This window comes from Hoplias malabaricus, chromosome 11 (assembly GCF_029633855.1).
Source record: "Hoplias malabaricus isolate fHopMal1 chromosome 11, fHopMal1.hap1, whole genome shotgun sequence".
NCBI lineage: Eukaryota > Metazoa > Chordata > Actinopteri > Characiformes > Erythrinidae > Hoplias > Hoplias malabaricus.
In genome coordinates this window covers 11,371,887-11,398,720 of record NC_089810.1, presented here as the reverse complement: position 1 = coordinate 11,398,720, position 26,834 = coordinate 11,371,887, and the positions used below count along the sequence as shown (strand labels likewise).

General features: G+C 40.7%; 1 protein-coding gene across 3 annotated transcripts in view; it reads right to left on the bottom strand.

Moving 5' to 3' along the window:
- mob2b (MOB kinase activator 2b) overlaps nucleotides 1–26,834 on the bottom strand; it is a 47,760-nt gene that overhangs the window by 6,365 nt on the left and 14,561 nt on the right. The window contains exon 1 of one of the 3 annotated variants that reach the window (XM_066684396.1): nucleotides 15,959–16,115. The exons of 1 other annotated variant lie outside the window; for it this stretch is intronic. In XM_066684396.1, coding sequence (XP_066540493.1) covers nucleotides 15,959–16,041 — 83 coding nt within the window. In that variant the 5' untranslated portion in view covers nucleotides 16,042–16,115. Of the gene's footprint in view, nucleotides 1–9,956; nucleotides 10,155–15,958; nucleotides 16,116–26,834 lie in introns of those variants that run through there. One more of the 3 variants, XM_066684395.1, reaches the window with a different exon arrangement.

The window sequence follows — 26,834 nt, the reverse complement described above, 5'->3', positions numbered from 1 at the left end:
GTTTCAAAATCTGTCAGAGCACAAACTACAGACAATATTCACATTCATCAGCCACACACTTATTTAATCTCCTCAGAAAAGCATTTAACTAAAGGGAACGCTCTGGAGCAGCTGCACATGATCATAAAATCATGGTGTGTAAAATCCAAGGATATTTTGAACAGCGCCTGAATAGAGGGCGGTATCAGGGTTGCACAAGCAGGAACCATTAGCCCAGGCAATATGGCTAGAGCCATTTTTTCCCCTCTTTTTTCTTCTGCTTCCACACTTAACCTTGCCCTGTAATTAGCCAATGAGACCACAGACATGCAGGCTCTTCCTGCCTTGGTTATTTTTAACTCTGAAGGGTTTATGTTACGAACAAACCCCCATCCCAACTTTCACTCCCCACCACCACACCCAGTGCCCAGGGTCAAACATCAAATATTCCACCCCAGCCCTGGTTGGGGGAGGCGAGTTTGGGGACTTCTGTTGGTCAAAGCGCAATTTTTACAAAGACGTAGCAGCACTTAGCCGAGTCTGGCTAATGAGGGGGAAAAAAAGGGTACATTCAACACTGACCTTGTTCCCTTTCCAGACATATGGGGTTTATTATTTTCAATAAGTGAACACCAATCAATGTATATTTTATTATGTTCAGCAAATATAACATGACAAATACTGACACACGTTGTTGCTAAATCCTACAATGCAATGCAAAATATACAACAGGGAGAGTAAAGTGTAAATACAGGTGTAAAGCAGGTGTCCAACTGACAAATAATAAAAGTAAAAAACAGCCGCACCAGGAAAAGTGTAAGGGAAAAGCAGAGTTCCTTATACTTGCTACTGGAACTCAAAAGCTCCGACCCGAGAAGGTTTAGTGAGTATACCGGACCTGTACGACTTACGGTTGGGACCTAATAAATCATGAATATGCGTGTACATCATTAATTACTGATAAACACCACAAGTAGGCCATCTCCGTGTGTAAATAATTAACAATTCTCAAATTGCACAGGTCCAAAACATCGGTTTACGTACAATTTCCTCTTCAGTTCTATCATAAACTCTTTAGGTTTACTGGAACGTAGCGTTGTTTTTTTCGATGCACGTTTCCTCAATTATCTCGCTTCCTCTTTTTAAAATTGGCAGTAATGAAGCAGGTGACCTGAAGAGCAATAAAATAAAATAAAAAATCGATGTCTGAAATCTTGATAAACCTGTGTTTGACTGCCAAATGATACAAAGTACAATAGCACCAGGAATTGTTATGGAGAAATAACACAGGGGGGGTTTCCTCGGAATTAATCAAGCAAGTAAACAGAGGAATTTATGAGCAGCTTATGAATAAATTTGTCTGTTGCAAACGTGCATCTTTGCTCATGTCTACTGCCACTGCTCCTTTGCACTAAAGAGCTCTTCTCTGATTCAATTACCCTTCTCACCGAAAAGAGAAAAAAGTTGATTTCACGCCACATTGGCCTCAAGTTGTTGGCTTCTTATTTTGCATTTGCCTGGCCTCTAACAGCAGTGCTACTGTATAACACTGTGAGTGTGCGCGTGTGGAGGCAGTCTGGCCCGCTCTTTAAACAGCTGTTCTCATGTTGTCTTTCTGCCCTGGGCTGCTGCTCCTCTTCACACAGAGCCAGGCCTTGTTGCTCTGAGGCTGAGGAGTGTACTCTGCCAGAGGCCAGCAACACTAAACACACAGCAGCCATGAACCAAGCCTCTTCTCCACCCTAACCACAAACTGACCACCGTCAACAAGCAGCTCAAACAACATCTGCGAGAGACGTACCACTACAGGTAGAAATATTATGAAATGATTTAGTGAAATCTTAAATTTAATCACAATACAATTAGAGCTGACTGGGTATACTGGTATGTGAATTGTTTTTATATCAATTAAATCAAGAATTATTTATTTTAAAAAAACATTAGAATGTATTTACTGTGCTAAATTATATTTTCATTATGCAGCAGGTAGGTGTCGCAGTCACACAGCTCCAGCGTCCTGTAGGTTGTGGGTTCGAGTCTCCGGGTGACTGTCTGTGAGGAGTGTGGTGTGTTCTCCCTGTGTCTGCGTGGGTTTCCTCCGGGTGACTGTCTGTGAGGAGTGTGGTGTGTTCTCCGTGTCTGCGTGGGTTTCCTCCGGGTGACTGTCTGTGAGGAGTTTGGTGTGTTCTCCCTGTGTCTGCGTGGGTTTCCTCCGGGTGACTGTCTGTGAGGAGTGTGGTGTGTTCTCCCCATGTCTGTGTGGGTTTCCTCCGGGTGACTGTCTGTGAGGAGTGTGGTGTGTTCTCCCCGTGTCTGTGTGGGTTTCCTCCGGGTGACTGTCTGTGAGGAGTGTGGTGTGTTCTCCCCGTGTCTGCGTGGGTTTCCTCCGGGTGCTCCGGTTTCCTCCCACAGTCCAAAAACACATGTTGGTAGGTGGATTGGTGACTCAAAAGTGTCCGTAGTTGTGAGTGAGTGAATGTGTGTGTCTGTGTTGCCCTGTGAAGGACTGGCGCCCCCTCCAGGGTGTATTCCCGCCTTGCGCCCAATGATTCCAGGTAGGCTCTGGACCCACCGCGACCCAGAACTGGATAAGGGTTACAGATAATGAATGATTGAATGAAATGGAGCATTCAGCAAATTAAGATTTCCACTTTGTTATTAAAGACAACTAAGGCTAATACCATGGTGGAGGCATGTGTAGGTGTAGGTGTGGCAGAAATGCTGTTTTTTTATTTATTTATTTTAGTGAGGTGACGTTCATAGTCAAAGTCTCATTGCGAAAAGCTGAACAGGATTTTTTTGCTCCTGGCTGAACTGAGGAAAATAACCATGTCACACTGGCATTTGTGAGGTGCAAGGAGGCCAAGGCGCTTGCATGCTTTCTAAGCTAAAATATCTTCACAATGTTACACCCTCTGTTGTGCCACTCCAAACACCCTGCAGGTGCGTTTATTTCTGTCCACCAAATCAACAAATGGCAATAAATATACCTGCAGCCTACAGCAGCTTTAATGCCCCAGTGGCACACTGCTTACACAAAATTAGTGCCCTGTATCTGTATAAATACTTGGTTACTACACACACTTGTTTTGGGATTACAGGAGAGGTTATAGTCTTAAGCATAATCAGATCAAAAACACAACCTGTGGGATTATACAGGCCGGGGTACAGTTTGGCATTTCAGACTTGTTTCTTGGCAGTACAGAATATTAGGTTGTGTGAGGACAGCAGTGAGGAGCAGCAGAAGCTGGCTTTAATTTACAGAATGCGTGTGTCTTTGCAGGCCTGCTTTTTGGACTCTATGAACGCTCCCTCTGTTCAAACACAAAGCTCCACCCCCCCAACAGGGTTCTTCTGGCTTGTTTTTTTGGCTCATTCAGATAAATGACTCTTGATTCCTGGAAAACCGTGGTTGCCCAGCCAAGAAGAGGCCACTGATCCCCACCTTAAAGAGATAGCCCGTGGGTTAATATTGTTTCTTCAAGCTTAGCGTTGTCTCCTCTAACAATACAACAATCAGAACCAGAAGCCTGCAGGATTTCAGAAGAAAAGTAGAAGCCAAGTCTTTGATGCTCAAAAGAGAAGATAGTGGAAAACAACCCCATTAAAATCCACTGGACAATTCACAACTTAAGAAAAAAACACACACTGCTGTTATCAGACTGCCTGGGCAATGTTCACTTTGAAGAAAACAAAACATGCCCTAAATTCTTCCATTGATGTGGCGTAGAGGCAGGTGACAGCTGGGGGTGCAGCTGGTAGCCTGCCCAGTGCCATCCACAAGCCTCCTGGGAAACCATCTCAAGTATTATAAAGAACAGAACAGAACACGAAGAGCAGTGCAACCTGAGGGTAGCACTCTACAATCTGATCTAGAAACGTATGACAACTGGAAAGGTGCTTGACAAACTATACAACTGCAGATATTATATTTATTATATATCTATTCTCCTGCCACACCTCATCTACCTTGCCTTGTGTGGCAGGTCATCCACTGAACTGGACATAAATCATGCCTAAATTAGGATGAAATAGCTTCTAATCTCTTTATAACCTACTTCTGTCAGGCCTTGACCTTGCATGTATTCACATACACTACTGTGAAAAAAAGTAACTCAAATTCCTCTGAGATTAAGGAGGGCTTTCTCAGGCATGTTAAGTCTTGATTTTCATCTGTGTTGTCGCTTCCTATTTTTCATACCTCTAAAAAGGGGAAAAGAAATCACATGGCTTGCCTCAGTGGCTTGTCACCAAGCATCTTCAAAACCTCAAGAAGCTTGAAGACAGGACCCAACCAATTTATTTATTTTTATTTATTTATTACATATAAAAGCAAAAGTTTACAAAATGTTGTGGAAATGTGACTCATAAGTGGTAATCAACTGCAGTGAGATGTAAACCAACTAGAGTGAAATCAACATAAAGTTTAGTGGAAATTCTTCTGAATTCTCTACTAATGACATTGTGGCTCTGTCGTTGAGCACAAACATAAGATCCTGAGGATATGAGTCAATTAGTAAAAGGTCATAATCCAGTCTCAAAATACGGTATGGTAAAGGTACGTTTTTCACTAAATGTACACATAGGTTAAACGTATCTTTAAAAAGGTACAATAGTGGTTTTAAAGTCCAGTTGTGTTCCTTAAAGGCTAAGCACCACTTAATGGACCTCCATGAATATTTCACATTATTTTAGTTACTGACAGATATAAGTATGAATTAAAATGAAAATAGCAGCTTAATTTGCTTTAAAACTGACAATTTTATTAAATTGACGGAAAAAACCTGAGCTCGCTACGGAAATTCTTGAACGCAACCGTGACGTCACTGGTGGACAACAGCTGAACAACGCCGCAGTAAAACACCGTTATGACTGACTGTTATGACAGTATCTAGCTAAATAACCAACATTATTCATGACAATAGCCTAGCAATAAGCTAAACTCAAATGTAGAGGTACCGTTATTCTTGTAAATGTGATCGAAGTCGAACTCGAATTCATTCGACACTATAAACCTCCGTAATGCAGCTACGTAGCCGAGTATAATCTGAGCCACCGAGTTTAGCGAGTCAAGCTAACGTTAACTAACACCAACTAAAACAGGCGAAGTGAGTGTCCTTACCCTGTTTACCTCCATGTTACAGAGGCTCTTGAACACCTTTCGTTGGTGTCCTTACATGCCCATATTGTTGGAAAAGCGCCAGTGAAATGAGCTACAGATAACGGAGTGAGCGGATGGACCTTTGCAGCCAAAAACAACACGCCTTTTTGCATTAAATTAAGTGCAACTTCTAGAGTTGTTCATATAGCTGGTGCTTAGCCTTTAAAGGTACATTATATTCTCTTCTCCAGAAGGAGAGGTAAATATTTAAAAATGTCACTATAGAACTGTGTAAAATTAAAGAACATATTGTAAGTCCTGAAAATGAAATGGGATAAATCTACTAATGGGGTAATACTCAAACATGTTACAGAGGCTCTGTTCATGACTGTGAATCAGGTACAGGTAGAGTCTTGAAAACCTTCGGGTTAATGTTCTTGCCAAAATATGTACTCGGAAGTAACCACAATGAAGTAAGCGACTGTGAATTCTGATTTATTGCTAAATGAAGACCTAACCAGCGTTAAGCTCCTGTAAAACCATCAGTGCTGAACAAGACATTCTACGACATTTCAGCTTGTCAAGTATAAGACCACACTTAAGCCTGAGATCAGAAGTCTTTTGCATCGTTCTGTTCGAATACTTCTATTCACCATGATCAGCAGCTCTTGTAAAGCATTCTGCAAGCCCATCTAAACCACAGCTTCAAATGCCTGCGGCCTAAGCTCATACAGGACTGCTTCTGCTGCCTGACCTGGCTACATTCAGCTCCATTTATGGCTAATCATTCAGAGAGTGGGTGGAGGGCAGCTAACAGGATGACTCCTGGCACCAGGGAAGTTTTCTTTTCCTCAAAATAAGCCCAGAGTCAAGACTGGAATGAGTTTCGGGAAAGTAAAAACGCAGCAATGAAGTTTCTACTTAACTGTACCATTTCCCTTTCCTGGACCAAAGTCTGATACAATGAGATACACAGGCAAAGTAATTCACGGAGCTATTGTCTGTCCACACGTCAGCCGCTGAGACCGAGAGAAATTTCTCTGCGCTATTGGCCTTGGAGGAAGCAGACTGGCTAAAGGACAGATGAATGAAAGTAGGTGGAGGGAATGCATGAGCTATTCTGGTCTCCATGCAGAGGCCCTGTAGCTGTATTAAGTGCAGATGGGCTCCAACTGAGAGATGAGTATGTTGATCATAAAGAGAATGCCGATCACATGATTGAACCGGTGCTGGGACAGGGGTGCGAGAGTCAACCATCCAGAAATGTGAGCAACTGCTGAAAGCTAAGGAATAGAAAGAGGACAAGCCATAAAATCAAATGCTCCCCAGTTATTCCTGGAAATGTATAATAAGCACACACAATATCTCAGCATCAACGGCAGGTCTTATTGGTTGCATTAGGTAAAATAAGGACTATGGGGGGGGGGGGGGGGTGCTGTTACACTGTTTTTTTGCAGAAGTAGATTCTACATACTGGTGAACACGCATGATTAATTCCATCATCTCAAAGCATTTTCTGTGGCAAGTAATAAGACTCCCCTGATAGTATTTGCAATATGGGTCAAACATCCTCAGAAACATTCCACTGGCTTTGCTGACGCATTTTCTTACTTTTAAAGACAACAGATGTGATAAAACACATTCCTGAATGTATTGACGCATTACAGCACACTACAAAAAAAAAAAAAAACGCCAGGAAATGTGAGTACCCTGAACCTGAGAAAGAGAGTACTTTATATTCTAAGTTATCAAACATGGTCATTTCTGATTTTATAAAGAATGATCAAATATTATCTGAACCTTTCCTCTTCCTAGAATGTCAACTATTTGATTAATCTTAAAAGACAATCATCCTACGCACTGACTACGCACTGTTAATACAGCAGTTAGGAATGGAACCTAAGTTTTCAGTGGGGAAAGCAGCAGTGTAACCCACAACATTACTTCTCCCAGTAGGTGGTGAACAATTGTAGGAAGTTGGACAATTTATAGTATAATATTAAGCAACTTTTTTTACTTAATAACAATAAGTGTGTGTTATTCAGTCTCTCAAAAGTCTTTTTTTTGTGCCATTGCTTAAAAAACGTGAAATGAGGTCAACAAACCATACTGAAAGATGAAGTATCCAATAGGTTGGGTTTCAGCAGCAGACGCAGCATTCAGCGTCATTTAGCGAAGCTGACTCCAGTCTGGCTGCCATGACCAGCCTGCAGTGCTCCAGGGCCTTGAAACTGCCATTTAAAATCCCATTATAGAAGCACCAAATCAGTCCTTTCTCTGAAAAGCCACAGAGTGTGGGAAGCCTTCGCCTACAGGAAAGCCAGTGCCATTATTTAGATGGTAGAAATGAGATGCGTGACCCAAAAGTCGGAATACTTTTAGCAAAATGTCTTGAGTATTTCTAAGACACATTACATTATCTTCTTATACATCACCATTGTCACCAACGACAAGTGAATTCTGCTATGTTAATGTGCACAGACTGTTGACACACATTTTACTGTGCACAGCTTTGTATAAAACTCCACAGAGCAGCAAAAGAATGAAACGTACACTTTGCAATAGCTGCAAAAGCTTAAGATCGTGATGCTCAATGCCATGGGTCAGCTAAAGAAGTAAACATTCCCTCAGCATTGGGCTGGTTAGTGCTAGTGATGGAGCACCAATACCTTTGAGAAAAAGCCTAGAATGGCATCTGTGATTCAGAACTAATCAGCAGATATCAGTATGCGCTGAAATCCAATGTAAGACGTACTGCATCAAAGGGAGACAACGCTGCCTATTAATAACCTTGCTTTAGGAAGAAATGTTGGATGAGCAGGTGTCCACAAGTGTTAAGTCATATAGGGTCATTGTATGCAACATGCAGATTTAGTTCAGTGTTAGAATAAGATTTGTTACTGTTCTACATTTGACCCACAACTAATCCACCAAACCATACAATCAAAAAACACACATTTTTAATTTTAGCCACATATAATTATACATAAAAAAAACCAACAACTGCATCATATTTAGCTTTACATCTTAAATCAACCACTGCATTAAAAATGGATCAAACCACAACACTGAGGTATTACTAGTGCACTGACTTTTATTGCTTTAAGAAATTTGGCACATAACTCCATTTCAAACGGTTGTTGTGCAATGTAACAAGCCTGAGACGATTTTATTCCGCTAACAGTCAACAAGAAAGCCAATAAAACCGAAGCCACAGCAACACGCAAGACACTGCAAGTTCCGATGTTGTGATGTTCCACTGAAATCCTGGGGGTAATTCCGAGACAGCGGGGATATGCTGAAACAGGAAGATATTGCTGCCGTTTTAACACACTGCTTCATCTCTCACCTGAGGCCAAGTCTGGGGACAAGAGATCCGTGACAACACCTATTCACCAATTAAACAAGCGACTGGCCTGAATTCAATTAATTGCATCAATTACTTAGCATTTAATACCTGACCTGAAGCCATAACTGTTCCTTTCTTCATTGTTACTAATACTACATTCACCTCAGGTCTTATTTACATGCTACATCTGGAACTGATAACACATCTAATCTGCAATCATCAACATCATGTCTACTGGTAAAGGAACGTTGTCTTTCGTTTTATATATTTCTTCATAATTCAGATTTGGGGAAGTAAATCACATCATTCAGAATGTTCTTTAAAGTTTGGGTAACAGGAAAATGGGATTAGATGTGTGCAAAGCAAATATTCCTTTTATTTACATCATAAACAATCGGTGAACCTACTAAGTGTCAGTACAGTGCCAAAGCCAGAGAAGAATGAAGTCAGTGAAATGTCATGGTTTGGCTGTTTACAGTGGGTTCAGATCATAATGATATATCATACCCATGTAACTGATGCCAAGTTCTCTCCAAGTTAAAAATGAGTATTTTGGAGTGTGGTTCCGGAACTGTGCTGCTGAACAAGAGCAAGGGGAAAAAAATTAAAAATAAAGACGTGCCTCCACTCACGCTGAGCACAGTCACACGAACCACGCTCATGTAGCATTTAGCATTCCTTGCTAATTTCCTTTGTTTTCAAGGCAGAAATCAGATAATGAACTCACTGTCCATAACCCTTTACTTTGTTCAAAATAAGGCACACGAATGGAAACTCGGTGTTTAAAAAGTCTAGGCACTCCACCACTGTCCTGTAAGTGCTGGCATTGTTGCTAGGTATTGTACATATGAGGCAGAGTGATACCTGAAAGGCTTCGGTCAGAGTGTCAATATTGTGCAAGTACAGCATTAAATTCTTAAGCAGGAGGATTTTGAGCTTGAGATTTATAGACACTCAAGAGTCTACAGAGGAACTTTTTGAAAATAAATCAGTGACACTGGTGCCTTGGCCATTAAAACTATAAAACAGTAGAATAAACACAAACCTAGTGAGCTAATCTAGAAAAAATATAGGATATCTCAGCACCCCTGCCATTACAGACTGGACGAATGGCTTCAATTTAATCAAGAATCTTCCTCATTTAACTCTTAATGAGCCACTGATAATCCAAACCAGTAATAGCCCTATGCAAAAGTTTGGACACATTGTCAAATTACATGTTCTAACAAGTGGCTAACAATTGTACTTAAGGTCCCATTATGACGTCACTATACAACTATAATATTTCCACCTATTGTAAAGAGACAAGTAACTCCATAGTGATGTTAACAGTAACTGAAAATACAACCATAACCTTTGTATAGCACCATCAGCAGGACACACTTAAATGTGAGTTTAAATGCACACTTCAAAACTTAACAAAACAATCAGAAACAATAGAGCAACTGTCCCACACACATGCGCACACTCTCTTTCTCTCTCTCACACACACACACACACACACACACACACAGAGACAATCTTTACCTCAGCACTTTGCCCACTGCTTGAAGCACCATTTTGCAACTTAATCCGTTTTTGGCTGCGCGCTGGTTTATAGCGCTGTCTGCGGGAAGAGTGTGATCCCCGACCATGACTCAAACTGTATCCCTCTCTCTCTTTCTCACACACACACACTCCTGCTCTTAAACTCCCCAGGGTCTGATCTGATCAGACACGAAGAGAAAGCACTCAGACTGTAGTAGCGCTGATTCTCTCACTCTCATTTTACTTCTGCAGAAACCAGATCTCATTGGCCCACCTGCTCAACTTCAAGCCAATCAGAGAAGGTGTGGGAGGAGCCAAGGGGTGCAGATGGGGCTAAACAAATGCTGCAATCACTGAGACATACTGCATGACTTAGAAACATAGTTCTACACGTCAGTGGTGATCAGTGGTAAAGTCACTGTTCGGTTATAAGATGTGAATGAGGTGATAATCGGATTCGATCAGATCAAACCTAACTTTCAGTTCCTGAATACTTTTTGTTCAGAGATGAGAATTTAAAGAACCCCTCTGTGGAAAAACAAGTTTAAACCTCTTTAACACATCTGTTTGATGTTTTAAATGTGCTTCAAAACGTATCATAAGAAAAATACATGTAGTGCTCAGATGACAGTCTCAGATGTGCTAATTCAGAGAGCCAAGATTTCTTAAGCCATAAACCTAAGCAAACAACTCGATCACCTCACAGGGAAGTGCTTTTATGCTACAGATGAGCAGTGGCGAGGTAAATGGAGATTCAGGCTGAGAATAAATGCACATTCTTAGACCGGTGCAAACTGAATAAAAGCAGCACATTTTTATTGGTTAATTTTATACCAAATAATAAAAAACAGTAGAAGAAAAGTACTGAGCAATCAGCTGATATCCTTTTCCTATTACTTGAGTCTAGAGTTAAGAAACACATTCAGTGCAGTGTCATGTTACACAAATCTGTGCAGGTAAGCTGCACAATGCTTCTATATTTTCCATGTGCTCAATCACTTAAAATGTTGTAGTAGAACACTTAATAAGTACAAGACTGATCTATAGACCGAGATTCTTCATGTACATTGACTTTGGTTTGGCAGACAGCAAACTGATATATAATCACTGGAGATATTTGTGGACGGATATACTGTCCTCCTTCCATTTTAATCCAAACAACGCTGCTCATATGTTAAGGAAATCCCAGGCCGATTTCTGTTTTATAACTTACTGGAATGACATTCTATTTATAGTTGTTTATATTGAAGAAACATTAACTCAGATATGTCCCAACTGAATTGGCTGAAACACTTCCTCTAGGAAATGTTTGTCTTTCAAAGGGTCAGATGTACGAAACACAGCGCTACATGGCCATTTCCAAGCAAGTTCAACCCACACTGCTACGTCTGCATATAACAGTATATTTTGACTGGGGAGACATGTTGTGACAATGTTATATGGCTGTACAAGAGAATGGAATTTCCCAGCAGTACTAAGCAGGCATGTTCAGACAAAACAGTGAAGGCTTCTGCCCTGAGGAAATACATTTCCAAACCAACACAGATGCACTTGATAGAGGCTCAATAGCTTGTTAACATTGTCTTAAAAAGTCAAGTGTACTGTATTTTAATCTTAACAAAGGAAGCCTGTTTAAAGTCCTAGTGAACTAAAAGCACAGAAGGGCACTCAAAACACCACAGTAACATATGCTACATTAATTGACCTAATATATGGTGGTAAACTACTTTCCTAAAATGCCGTTTAGGAGTGTATAGATCCACAAAACTACAAACAAACAAACAAGTAAAGCGCCCCAGTTTTATATCAGTAGCTAAACTCATTTGAAAATTTAAATACAGTGGGACCTCGAATTACGAATTTAATTTGTTCCAGAACTGAGTTCTTAACTAAAACTGCTCGCAACTGGAAAGAAGTTTCCCCATTTAAAATAATGGAAATTGGATTAATCGGTTCCCGCCCTCTGACAAAGCAAAATCAAATCAAATTGTATTTATATAGCGCTTTTCACAACAAAAAAAGTCATCACAAAGCAGCTTTACAGAGATCTTGTTCCGAGCCTCCTATGAGCGAGCCAGGGGCAACCGTGGCAAGGAAAAACTCCCTCAGCACACGAGGAAGAAACCTTGGAAGGAACCAAGACTCATACGGGGAACCCATCCTCTTCGGGTCGACACCGGAGACACAACAGAGAACAGAAGAGAAGTAAAAGTGAAATGATGACAGATGAATGTGTTATAGTAATGTGAATGTAGTATATTAGTGATGTATGAGTCTGAGCAAGTCCTCAAAATGTCCTAAATTATGAAAAAATGCTTTTCCAATATGAAAGGCTCACACAAAACTTAAAATTACACAACAAAATAAATAGATGAAAGAACATATACAAAATATATTAAGAAACATGTATAAAATACGGTACAGTAATTTTACCTTGGTGACAGATGAGCGTAGCTAACGGAGAACGGCTGAGGAGGGAGGGAGGGAGGGATTCTGGCACGGAACGAAGCGTAGATAACAGGACTTTAAACAAAAAGAGATACGATTTGATACTGCGCGGTCACACGTGAGAAGAACGTGGTGGCTGGATGCGAGAGGAATCTGTGAGCGAACACCACGCCAACTATCGGTAGGATCCCGAAGATCAGCTCTTCGTAACGCGGGAAAACATTCGTAAGTGGATCAGAAATTTTCCTCGCACCTCTACTCGTAACTCGATTTGTACGTATTTGGAACACTTCGTAACTCGGGGTTCCACTGTATACACGACTTCCCATTCCCACAGGACTCCCCTCCAATAGCATACTAAACAAACGATATACAGCCCAGCTGATGCACAAATAAATGTTCCTCAAAAATACACTGTGACACTTCTAGGTGTCTAAAGCATGTAGCAACAATGTAGTAACAATCAAGAATGTTTGTTATAAGGTATTCCAATTATTTCTTTACTTCTGAAACCAATTACAAACAGGAGAAGCTTTCACGTCTTTGGTGCCCCAAAATATGAGCCATGAAGAAGAGAGCACAAGGTCTCCAAAACCACCGTTCAAGACCTGTTAGATTCTTTAAACTGAATCTTATAAACCACTACACTTGTTTCAGACTTGACACGGGTGTTTGTGTCTGTTTACTGTGACAAAAACTACCTCAATGCTATGGGTCTGAAAGATGTACAGCTACAAAGCAGCTGTTACTTAGAAAAAGGAAACAGACAAAGAAAATAAAGGAGGATATCTGGATTTTGCACAATACTGTGGTGTATAGTAGTAATACCACAATAAACGACAGAGCTTTGCATGAGATAATAAGGGTTGCGAGGGGCAAAGACCTAAAATCTGGAGAAAGACTGAAACCCACACATTCAGAACCAGCAAGCTACTAACAGGGCCCAGAAATTGAGTCCAGATTATGTACTAAATACACAGTACTCTTGCATTCTGCTGCGCAGCCATTCGCCTAGTGCTATTTTTGCTCAGACACGATGACTATAGGCTGCAAATACCCGTGCACTATAAATACCCCTAATGCAAGCATGTGGGGGCTGAGTAAGTTGGTTAACTATATGCAGATTTTAAAATAGAAACAGCAGGTTAAGCAAGTGGTCACACAATAAGGAAACGCATAGTCCAGTCCTTTGAGTCATCCCACTGAACATAACTTCACACAGCTGTGGCCATCTGGTTCAATTTCTGATCAAAAAAGTAGCCAAAAGGAACTTTGAATCATCATGTTCTGAACAGCCTATAAAACCACTATCACAGTGACATCAGATCAAGACTCTGTCCAGTTCCTCCTGTGGACCAGTCATTACAGCCTGCCCCTTGCCTAATGTTGCACAACCCTCTTAAGGTCAGCCCAAAATAAAATGTTCAGATGGGGGAAAAAAAAAATTGGAAAAAGTGATGTTTCCAGAACTTGCTGGAGGGGCTGTGTGTGCTCGTGCTGAAAATAATGCAAGACTCTGTATGGGGAGGGGAGGGGTCCAGCGCTGGTCAGATAGGACTCACAGTCTATGTTTGTCCAGGAGGCAGGAGCAGGGCCAGGTGAACAGACACGGGCAGAACAGAGGCTCCTTTCACTGTAGACATACGTAAAAAAATAAAACAACGTGTGTGCCTACGAAAGCAGTGACGCCATAAGGAAGTGAAACAAGGGTGGTGTATATTTTCTCTGTAACTTGAATTCTTTGTGGCTATAGTCTGTCTGGCACCTCATTCTAAAATAGCCCAACTCCCAAAACTACTAGCCCGAGTTATATACAGATTAACGAGTTGAAATAGACCAACTCAACAGATAAAATACACCAGCAAGAGAGGAGCAACAATTAAATAAATTAAGGACTAACATCCAATTAGCTTTGGATTATTATGCAATTTTAAGTATATAGTGTCATAATTTTTGTGTTTTTTTTTTACTTATACCATACTATAAATATTCTATAATTTCTATAAATATTGATGATACCTGGACGATATTCACAGCACAAACATTACATCATATATTAATTCTAGCCAAATCAAGCAGGCAGGCAATGTTTTAAGAATTATAAACACCACTGCAAAAACTGGACAGCATCACTGTAATTTACTGGAAAACGACCAGTCCTGGGTTTAATTATGTTCAGTGAGTAAACTTCAGTGCTTCAGTGAGTAAAGAGCTGGACGATATGTCAAAAACATTTACAGGGGGTCCTCGACTTACGATGTTGATCCGTTCCTGCGTCGCATCGTAAACCGATTTTCAGTGCAAGTCGGAACATACGTACAAACTGTACGTAAATAACATACTGTACGCACTTATCCCATCCTAACACCTAACCTCCTCGGTCCCGAGCCACGTAACCGTGTATTATTCCGCCGCGTAACCGTGTATTCTTCCGCCGCGTAACCGTGTATTCTTCCGCCGCGCACACCAAACACGAAGTTCGCGTTACGAAGTTTACGACGCAAAACCACTTAAGTCGAAACAAGGCTTTATACAGTAAATAGGAGATGTGTCGTTACCACGAAACATCGTAACTCGGGAGTGACGTAACCTGAGGACCTCCTGTATATTGCAATATGTTTCTTCATTTCAGTCAATACAATATGATACCGATAATATCGATATGAACAATAAAAAAGCCACAGAAAATCTGCCAAGAACTGAAAGTAACATGACATCACCATCAAAAGACAACCTCTTGGCTTTGTCAATATTAATATATTTAAACTAACTTTAAAATTGAATGCAGTGAGCTGATGGCTGCGGCCTGTAATGACAGTCATATATATGGAAATATATATGAAACATTTTATATTGCGATATATATTGAAACTGAATAAATGTCCAGCCCTAAGCGAGTATGTAAAAAGTACTCACTAATAGTTTCACACTATCCTTTAAGTAACTTCTCATGAGCAGTAAGACAGTAAGGTTTTAAAGAGTAACGTTTACTTGTTAACATACAGTAATATACTTTTGCATGAACACTGCAATGGACACTTGTTAAAACCTGTTAAAACTTGTTTTTTTTTTAACATCCAAATACTCAGCTTTGTTAACAGTTGCTAGTTAACAGACACTATAGTCTTCTGAGTGAAAGCCAGCAAGGCGGATGGCTTAGCAAACAAAAAAATTACTTTAGCAATCAGCCTTTGGGGGTCATGTGTTTATCATGCTTTTTTGATTCACTCCATTTTCATAAACACTTAGTACAGGGAGTAAAGGTTAGTAACTCCCACTTCATTTCTCGATGCATAATCCTAAACCTATAATAAACCTAAACCTATAATAAGCCTAAAGGCTATGATTATCCTACATGTAAAAGGTGCAACTATCCCAGGAGTTCAAATACTAAGACTTAACCATCTTGGGGAGATGCTAAATTCCATTTTTATCTCCTCTCAAACACAACGTACCATGTGTGCTCAAGCCTTGATGCAGCTGCTAGCAACAAGCTCTGTTTCAGGACACACAGTACACTTCCTAGCGTACAGGCTGTGAGTGCAGTATGGTACCTGTGAAAAAGAGAGCTGAGAATTCCTCGAGGCTGCTCCAGAACAATCTCATCCAACACGGGATCTCCCTCTGCCTCAGCCATCCTGCTATTCTCAGTGCATAGGTCCTGGATTAGAGATTAGTTCTTTTCCCTACTTCTCTGAAATGAATACACTCCTGCACCACACACATAGTGCTCTATAATGACACACAGTGCTGGGGGGAGAGTGAGAGGAAGAGCGCTGAACTCTGCCTGTGGTGTCCGGATAAGTCGCTTCTTTGCCTACACTGGCTGATAAGAGTGTCTTCAGCAGGCCTAGTCCTCACAGATTAATGCATGTCATCACAGAGTGTCCGGGGAGTGACGAGATAAATGGTATTACAAGGATTTTAAATGCGTTTCTTTTTCGAAGAGAAGCAGGGATAATAAGACGCAATAAATAAATTCTAAGCCTTAAAAGTCATTAAAATAATTCACATAATACCAAGTTTCTTTAGCAATATTCACTCAGAGGCTACTCTACTTTGTGGAAGTAAACAGCAACCTTGTAATATACATGTATTTATTATTACCAATAATTCATTCACCATTTTTTATAATTTTGTGGGGTGCCTGTGCCTTTCTACATGAGCACGCTAATGTGCTCCTGTTCATTCCCTCACTGCTGCTAGAAAATGGCAGGAAAACACTGTACTGTAAGCAGTCAGAAAAACACTAAACTGCGCTGGACACGTGTAAGCACAACTGAAACTTCCCACCTATCAATTTCCCAAGTGAAACCAGCGTGCATTGCTTCTGTAACACCGACAAGATGTCCAGCTGTTATGTAACATATCTGTCCATCACGGGCACCCTTCAGTGCTGTGGGAATATTATGGGTTAAAGTTTGCCCCTGGAGGTCAGCACTTTCACCATTTCCTGTCCCTAAAAGAGAAGAAAAAAAAGTAGAAGAAAGGAATGTGCACTGTATTGTGTGCTGTCCGGAGCTATTTCCTTTCCTCAGACATTTTCATATACACAATCAGCTTTCCTGTGTTTATGTGCGCTTTCGATAAGGACCTGCTCAGGCTTTCGGCTTGATGGGAAGCTGCCAGTGCACCTTCCTCAAATATTATTGCTAAAAGAGAGGGCTGTGGACTTCCTGGGAAAAGAATGGCTTAGAAGACGAAACTAAGGCGAGAGCTGCACCTGTGTCGCTGTACGCACATTTATTACATTCAAAACAACAGATGCTAGGCCCTAAATGATATAGCTGTATTTCAAAAAGACAGTTATGGAGCGTGGAAAAGTTTCCATTGTCTTCAACTGTAAATTATGGTTCCTATAAATTAAATATCTGAAGCTGCACACACACACACACACATATCTATATATATATATATATAAACCCTCTAGATCTAATGGCAGATCTTTCTTTCAGGATAACGTCTTGGCTACCAAGGTACCTCCCCTTTGACCCCAAACATTAATTAAGCTATTACATTTCAAGTCCCCCAGTCCTCCTGAAAGTGAATCAAAGAATGAGAGTGTTGAACTGAGGGAGGGTAGGACACTTCACCTCAGCTGTCCTGAAATCACTTGATGATCTAGTCCAGTGAGAGAAGGTGTTTTTTTTAACCCCACTTCAAAACTTCAAATAAAATTCTGATCAATTGTTTATTTATTTTCTTCAAAGAGTCCATTGACACTCAATTAGATGTTCTGCAAAATACAACACGTTACATAACAGTGTGTTGTCCACAGAGACGACCAATAAAAAGAGAAAGTTGTCTCCACAGGCATTAGAGCAGTAAACACATGGATATGAATCAGTGTTCAATTCAACTGTATCCTTTTTGTAAAGTCAGAATCCATTATTGTCCTCTACAGAAGTGTTCTTTGAGTTAATTATGTTGATTTTTTTACATCCTACTTGTATACAGCATTGTCATTTTTAATGGCACCAGTCGCATTGAAATGAACAATGATTTGTAAGATTATACTTCAGAAGCTCAACAATCAACCTTTTTCCTTGTGGGAATCGACAGGAGACACATTCCCTGTTTAAAAGCAAACACTTTGAGCTAAATCTAAATTTCCACAATTTCCTCAGTGTGCTCAAAAAGCTCAGACATTTGAAGCTCATATTTTGTTTGTAATTTTAGAACCACGGCTGTAAGAATGTACTAAATAGTAACATTAAAATCTGTAATATTAATCTTGTCTAATTAATGGTCATGAGACGTTTTAGCCTCGTAAATCTGTAATGAATAAAACAGCATGTCTTTAAATAAAGAAACCCACCTGCTTAGAGAGTGAAAGCCAGCCCGGCTAAACCTCATTCCAGCAGAGAAGGTTTGGATGAAATAATCCAGATTAATTTACAATAAATCAGACAATTCTAGCAAAAAAAGAGTGAGCAGCACTGGCAAAATAGAAGATGAAATAAATTTCCTCCAAGGTGCTATTCATACAGATGTGCATCTTGTAAGTAATAATTCAATAAATAGTAATAGAAATGCACACCACAAATATATAGCTTTAAATTTTAAGAGTAGATTGCAGACACTGCTGCATTTTCCTTAGGATTCACACACACTTCACACACACACACACACACACACACACTTCAGGCAACTGAACAAAACAATCCAATTAACATAATTAATCTCAATGTTTTCTCCTTGACTGCATTATCTTAAAGGGGAATCTCACCACTTCCAAAGTGAGTGCATGATTCTATTGTTAAATGTAGGGGATGCACCGATTTAGAATTGTTTGGGCCGACAGGATAACTGATAATTAGCACTTTGGAGTAGCCGATACCGATATTAATATTCATAAATCATTAATAATAAAAGGTATTGGTTAAAATATCGGCTAAAATTCTAATACAGGGGGTCCTCGACTCACGATGTTGATCCGTTCCTACGTCGTGTCGTAAACCGATTTTCGGTGTAAGTCGGAACATACGTACATACTGTACGTAAATAACATACTGTAAGCACTTGTCCTATCCTAACACCTATCCTCCTCGGTCCCGAGCCGCGGAACCGTGTATTCTTCCACCGCGCACACCAAACATGAAGTTCGTGTTACGACGTTTACGACAAAAAAACCGCTTAAGTCGAAAACAAGGCTTTATACAGTAAATGGGAGATGTGTCGTAACCACGAAACATCGTAACTCAGAACTGACATAATCGGAGGACCTCCTGTATAGGACCGATAACAATAACAATAAAAAAATAAAAAATCCACTTATCGGCAAATAATATATTAACATTATATTGTGCATCACTAGTTAAAAGGTGAAAATATTATTCAGGTTGGTTTGATATGGAATGGTACAGTGTCGATGGATCTCTTTACAAAGCGCTAATGGGAACCAGAGGTCACATGGTCTGAAACATTTGATATCCAAAATATCACGGAACATTTTGGGTTTTGTTCATGCCGTATGTACATATTATACCCGTCTAAACAGAGATATACCTTTAAAAATAACCATCTTTGAGAATACTGCACATTCCATTATTTTTATATATCTCTCCGCCATCTCTCCACAAGTTTATTCTTTAAAGAACAACTGCATCATGTAGAATCTCTCAAAAAAATGATGTAATCATTTGAGAGGTAGACTTTAGGACTGTCGAAGCTATTGTCCCTCTAGACATGGCATTGTCTGTGTGTGTATGGTCCGCTGCTGTAAAGTAAGGCTGCTGCTCCATAGGCCTCAGTCAAATCTAAGCAGGCAGAAAGAGACCAGGCTAAGAATAGAACTTAACCCCTCACTGCCCTGACTCTGCTTACCCTGCAAAACTAATTACACTGTTTTGAACTGGTAATAAAAGCCTCTTTTAAAAGATTTTTTTTTTTTTTTTTTTGTGAAAGCATAAATTGAACTTTGTCTGTGTGTATGTACGCATACTGAGAGTTTTGTTTCCTGAACTAGAAAAGACTATCCCTCAGCACACACTCACACTGGAGACTTTGTTCAGTATGAACAGCGAGCCTGAGGTTTGGCTCAGAGGAGTGGCCTTTCACACAACTCCACCCAACCCAGCCTGTGGTATAAAGCCAAATACAGCAAATTTTAGCCTCAGCAGCACCCAGACACCCACTGGAGATTAGAGGAAAAACTCCCAGAGCACAAGCAGGAGCCACTGCTACAGTGGAGCTCGACAAATGTGAGGTGCTGCAGAGAAAATAATAGCCACATCATCAGCTTATATTAGAGCCTCAAGGATCATTTTAATTAAAGTTTCAAAAAACTGTAGCACCTTATATCACCAAGTATGTCACACTGAGATTATAGTGAACGCATGGTGAAAAATCAAACGTACAAGGTAGACTACACCTTTTTGGTGCCTATACTCAAAATAGAGATGTACAGTGTGAGTCAAATGTGGCAAATCACCCCTTTATTTCAGAAACAGATAGGAAAATGGCATAATCAGATTATCCCAACAAGTAATGTGTGAGGGACCAGGGGCATGTTTTTCCAGTGGGAAGGTGGTCATGTGGCATATCAAAGAAGACCAGAATTGTCTCAGAAACTGATTGCTGCAAGATCTCTTAAGTTACCAACCCAGAAATTACAAAACTGTTGTTGTTTGTTACAGGCGCAACCTGGCAATGCTGCAGGGAACCGTGTTCCCATCCATTCTTACCAAAGAAGGCACTTAGCGTTTAAGGTCTGGTCAAGCCTGTAACAAACAACAGTATCACTGAAATTATCCCTTTCATTACTGAAATTAGAGGGGGTCCTGCGACGTTGACTCATCCTGTATATTTAATTCCAACCATGCTGTTTTAATAGTGTTTCTTTCAGAGCGGCAAACTCACATTCCCAGAATGCCTAGACACAGATTCAAAACACAGAGCAGTGCTAATGATTTCCACACCCTGGTGAAGAAGGAGGATTAACCATGTTTACAAACTCTCTCGTCTTCCAGACTGCATTAAGTGGCTATTAACAACCCTCAATCATATGAATGAATGTTATGATGCTGATACAATGAAATTCAACCAAACAAAACGTTTGGTTTCGAAGTTCTGGTTTGAAGCTGCTCTAGTGCTGCATGTGAACAAGTTCCGCCACAGCTTTTTTACAATAGTTGCAGTGTGGATACAACTACACCTGCCTTCGTCAATTGTTATTATTACAAAGAAACCATGGGGTACTACTTTTCAACCTCTCTATTCAGATACGTCACTTTTTCATTGAATGGTACCTGCGTTACTCGACTCTACACAGCTCTACTCGCTTAGTCTCTGGTAACTGTTCCATAATAATGCCCCGCCCTTGTCTCTAAAGGGAACCAGAGGCTTTGGAAATGTTTAATGCTGTTTACTCATTGTGATTCCACATGTTGTTGTTGTTTTTTTGGAACCGAAAATGGCTCCACACATCAGTTCAAACAGCAGTAGAGCTTTTTCACAGCGTCCAGCTCTCGCAGGATTCTATCGTCAACCAACAATCCAAGGAGCATTTGAACCTCTTCGTCATATAAATAGGTCTCTCTTAACAATCAGAGCTCCACAAGGTTTGTGCGTCGCGCTTAGACCCTACTCGGCTGGCTTGGAACCACGAGCGAGCAGGTACTAAAAAGTCCCCAGTTCCATGTACCAAATACCAGATTCGCCTCATGGAAAACCAAAAAAGCAGAGTAGAGAAGAGTAGTGCCCATGCAGTGGAAGTGGAAAAGCACTAATAGTCACTGACAGGACCAAGCACTTGACCTGTATTTGTAGAGACCGCCAGGATACTGGGAGAAACATGAGGTAGGCGGCTGCTGTTTGAAAGCACACCTCTTTCTGTGTGACTTACCAAGCCATGGCCATTTACTCGACTGGCTCTTACAAAATCACTACTCCAGATTTAAGGGCCCACACATCACTCTGTGATGATCTCCTCTGTCATACCTAGGGTTAGTTTGTGATGAGTGGGCTTCAGTGACCAGGGAGCTCACACCTTTGATGTTGAGCAGGACCACAATTCTTTAGACAAGTGAAATCTACCCAACTGTTTTGTTTTCCAGTCCACTGTGACCTGAATTTCGGTTTCAGCCAAGAAGTCTCATTTCAATCTGTGACAAACGTTCGTGTATTAGCACTGATATTAATACTGGAGTACCAATTCCCGTCAAATAAATCTGTGCCAAATTTCGGTTCAAGCTTACCACACAGTCAGGGCAACGGCAAGTCAATCGTGGTCTCAAGTGTGGTTATGGTTTTCAAAACCTGACACAAACAACACTCACTGCACTATAGTCATGTGGTGTTTAATTTCTGCACTGAACAGAACATTCATCGAAATGGATGTTGACCGGAGTCTAAACAACAAAACGGATTAAAACTAAATATGAAATCATGATATTACACAGCTCCGTACTGTGTCATTCTGGTCAGCACTACTTACCTACAGGCTGCCAGCCCATGGTGGGGCTGTTTATGGGCACTACACCAGGCGTCAGAACACAGAATTTTCTTCCAAGCAGATTTCCTAAAATGAGGTTTTATTACAAAATTCCAGAGGAGGGAAACTTTACACAAACAGAACTCTCACTAAATAAACTTGTTAACCATTTTAATGTCTCAAACCACAACAACGCAAACAGATGCTGATCTTAAGAATGTTAAATGGCACATGACTGTATTTCTAACACAAAATGAAAAGCTACATAGCATCACTTCTAACTGGAGAAAAAAAAATAATCTGGTAAAACACAAAAGATACTTGAAACTAAAGAGTGTATTCGAGTCGCCTGAAAGGCAAGAGAGTCCCCTGACAAAAGTGAGGAATTGACATCTATCTATATATAGCGACACTTATTTAGCACCTTTCTAGACACCCAAGGATGCTTTAGAATCAACACTACACGGAACACCAGTCCATTCAACACTCAATCAACACACACAAGCGTGAAGCAGCAGCCAAACAGCAATCTCTGAACCAGGAAAGACCGTCCACCTGGAGCACTGCATCGGACACAGGTACTAATATTATATATATATATATTATCCCCCCGCCCAGGTGCATCTATTAACAGACCCCACAAATCTGTCATGAAAGCTCTGGACATTTCTGACTGGGTGTTTGTTTATACTCTGCTGCGTATTCACAAAGTAGTACAACCCTTCTGTGTGCCTCTGCCCACTCCTTCCTCCCCGTCTCACCCACTTCCTGTCTCCTACACCACCCAAAATGGCAAATGCACCCACTCCCAAATCATCAGGGAAGGATTGGGAAAGCGCGGTCTGGACTAGCTGATGAAATGTTAGAGATTAAAGATAGGACTAATGAGTGTGAGGTGATTAGTTACAAAAGTGCTTGTGTGATTTTAATTTCCCCTGGGGATCAATAAAGTATCTATCTATCTATCTATCTATCTGGTTAATACAAGGACGTACTCACGACAATCTTGCTACATTTATTTGTTCATAGAATGATGACTTGGCAAAAATTTGTCAAAATCAGTTAAAGTAGAAAGGAATAGAGACACTTGCGTGGCTTGTTCCCACCATACACTTTTCTACAATGAAAAATATGCAAATAATACTATGTATATAATACACAAAGCTCTGGCTCCCCCTGCTGGATATTATCATCAGCACAACACAGAAACGGATGTTGTAATTCACTGGTCCGCGGGATCAATTATTTGTTTAAATATCAGTGTTTAAAAATGGTACACTGCTCTCTGCTTTATTAAATTTCTTAATAAAAATAATATCAATTACATAATAACTCAAAGATTAATTATCACTCATACAATTTCAAGTTTAATTTAGCATAAAATCACAAAGGGCTGTCAAATTATTAAATCATTATCATATATAACAGAAAAACTGTACACAAGTATTACTCTAGCTCATGGCATTAGTATCCTGCCATCGTTTGTACTCTGTTTCCTAGTGCTTTGTTCACACAGTCCAAAACTACACTAAGACAAATAAATAAATGTCATTTAACATGCCACAGCCATGAATGAGCCTTTTTCACAGGCAAGCCTTTCACACCTGATTAGCATGTTAAAGTCAAGCAGCACACAGTATTGTGCACCGTCCTGAAAGGCCCCCGAATGCTCGAAGCAGTGACTGAGGCTTAGTTGTTGTGGAAGAGTCCGGCCTAATTACAGCCAATCGCCTTTTTAGCTGCAACTCCCGCACACTAAACAAAGCCCAAGGGAGGGTACACACAGTCTCAAACAAGCAAAACCTGAAAGGAGCACAGCAACTCTGCCCCACTGCGAGTTAGAACAGGATTCTTAGGGTGTGTGCCCTTATGCAGTCTACACAATCAGAGAGTCTGTAAATTTGTACATACGCTGTAAAATATGATTCGAGGTTAAGGGTCTTTACATTTGAATTTGTCAAGGAACTGGGTAGGAACTCACTCACATACAAACTGTTGGGAATTGCACTTCAAGGGTCTCTCTCTCTCTCTCTCTCTCTCTCTCTCTCTCTCTCTCTCTCTCTCTCTCTCTCTCTCTCTCTCTCTCTCTCTCTCTCTCTCTCTCTCTCTCTCTCTCTCTCTCTCTCTCTCTCTCTCTCTCTCTCTCTCTCTCTCTCTCTCTCTCTCTCTCTCTCTCTCTCTCTCTCTCTCTCTCTCTCTCTCTCTCTCTCTCTCTCTCTCTCTCTCTCAGCATGTCACAGCTGACTTAAGAACACACCTTCCACAAGTCTACTAATGAAAACAGTGGCCTGCGTTCAGATAAAAAGACTGTATAAGTGGAGCTAGAGGATGAGAACGATTATCATAGGGTTTAAGCAAAGTTTTTTATGGACATTTATTTATTGATTCAGGTGGAATATAAACACTGTGCAGAAAGGATAAACAAATGAGATCTAGAACACACACACAAAAAAAGACAAGACAAGAAAGGAGTGAAGAAGCCAACACAAACATGAGTCTGCACTAAAGCCTGAGGACATTATTGTGGGGACTGCTCCATTCTTTAATCCAGAAGGAGCTGAAAGCGAAGCGGTGAAAATCCTAAGTTGGAAGCAGTAAAGGGAAGAGCCCCATCTCTCTATCCCTGCCCACAGCAGCCACACTGCAGGATTACACTCACATTAAGCAGAGTGCATTCCACAGCTGGCTCTGCCTTATGCAACATACAGATGACAGTGCACAAGCCAAAGGGGCCTCCATCGCTACCAGCTAACACAACACACAGTTCAATATGTACACACGGGCTTACATAAGCCAGAAAATACACACTGAAAGAATGCTGCACAATTGAAGGGTATAATACGACTAATGCTGTTCAATAAACTGATCAAAGCTTATTTCATGTGACACAACAAACTCACACTGTCTTTAAATTAAATTACTACATGTATGGTGTCAAAATATGTTCTAAAGTTCTGAGAACCAGAAAACAGAATTCATAACCAATAAATGTCACTTCATAATTGAGAAAACTCACAATATTGAGAGTTATAAAAGCAGGTTGGTAAACAGAATATTTCTGTATTTAAACATGTCTTTTGAGTGTGATATTCTTGAAGAATCCGTTTTCGCTTTCATTCCACCTTTTCTCAGTCTCGCTTTTGCCTCCAGAAGTTTCTCGCTTTTGACTTTTGACGGGGGTCAGGATCTAGACAGTCATTGGCTGTTGAAGTTAAGTCCCGCCCCCTCCGCCGATTCTGCACAACCCGCTACGTCAGCAAGATCGCGCCAATCTTAACCTGATTGGAAAATGACCGACCAACCTTTAACGGTTTAACGATTATGTCTTTTTGTAATGAACAGTTCGTCATAGAAGCTTAGAGTCATTTTCCAATCAGGGTTAGGGTGTGCAGAATCGACTGAGTGGGCGGGGCTTAACTTCAGCAGCCAATGACTGTCTAGATCCCAACACCATCAAAAGTCAAAAGCGAGAAACTTCTGGAGGCAAAAGCGAGACTGTGAGAAGCGCAAGGTGGAATGAAATCAAAAACTCAAAATAGACGATTAAATACAGAAATATTCTCATAGCTTTCAATATTAATGAAAAAGTTCTCTCTATTACAAAAATCCACTGGCTATGGAATCTGTTTTTTTGGTTCTCAGAACTTTAGAACCTATTTTGACGCCATATACATGGATAACAGGACACTAGCACAAATGTTAGCTTTCAAACAGAGATATTTTGCATAATAAAGTCTTGCTGTTGGCTGGTGGGATTCCAAGGCCTACTTTTCTGGGAGCAGAGGGGGGTGAGGTCTGTCTGAGTTCAGACATTACATAACAGGGCTGTGAAGTGCACCTGGATAAAGCTCAAATCACAACAGTCTAGCTACCAGCACTAACATTATATGCTTGCCCTTTCATGGCACACAGAGGTCAACATGGGTACCCCGATCGGTTTGGGACTACACAGCTACATATATAGCCAGCGGCTATGTGTTCTGACACCTGACATTCATTTTTTCCATCAATCGGTGCTACAGTAGCTTTTCTGTGGCATCGGACCAGAGCGGATTGCATTCTTCATTTGAATCAATAAGAATTGGGAACCTACGAACCCACCACTGGTTTACTGGCTGTCCACTGTTGGAAGGTGGTAACCAGTGCATACCGGGAACACCACCCCCCACCCCCAAGGCTTCTTGTTTTGCCGATTCGCAGACACCACTTCTCGGAGTCACAGTCTGGCCCTTTTCAAAGTCAGGTTCTTGCATGTTCCTGTTTAATCTACTTCCAACACAAACAAGTGTGTGTGATCCATTGGTTCTTGTTTGTGACCTGGGGGTGGTGGACAACAGGGCAACAACCTTGCAACCGCCCCCACGCGCACTTCCTTTGGAAATCAAAGCTGAAGAAACAAACTAAGTCGTAATTCCGTGTTGTAAAACGCTTTGAGGAACTTAGTGGATGGATTGAGTGTAGAGTCGACTCATTGAGTGAATCAGTTCAAGAATTGA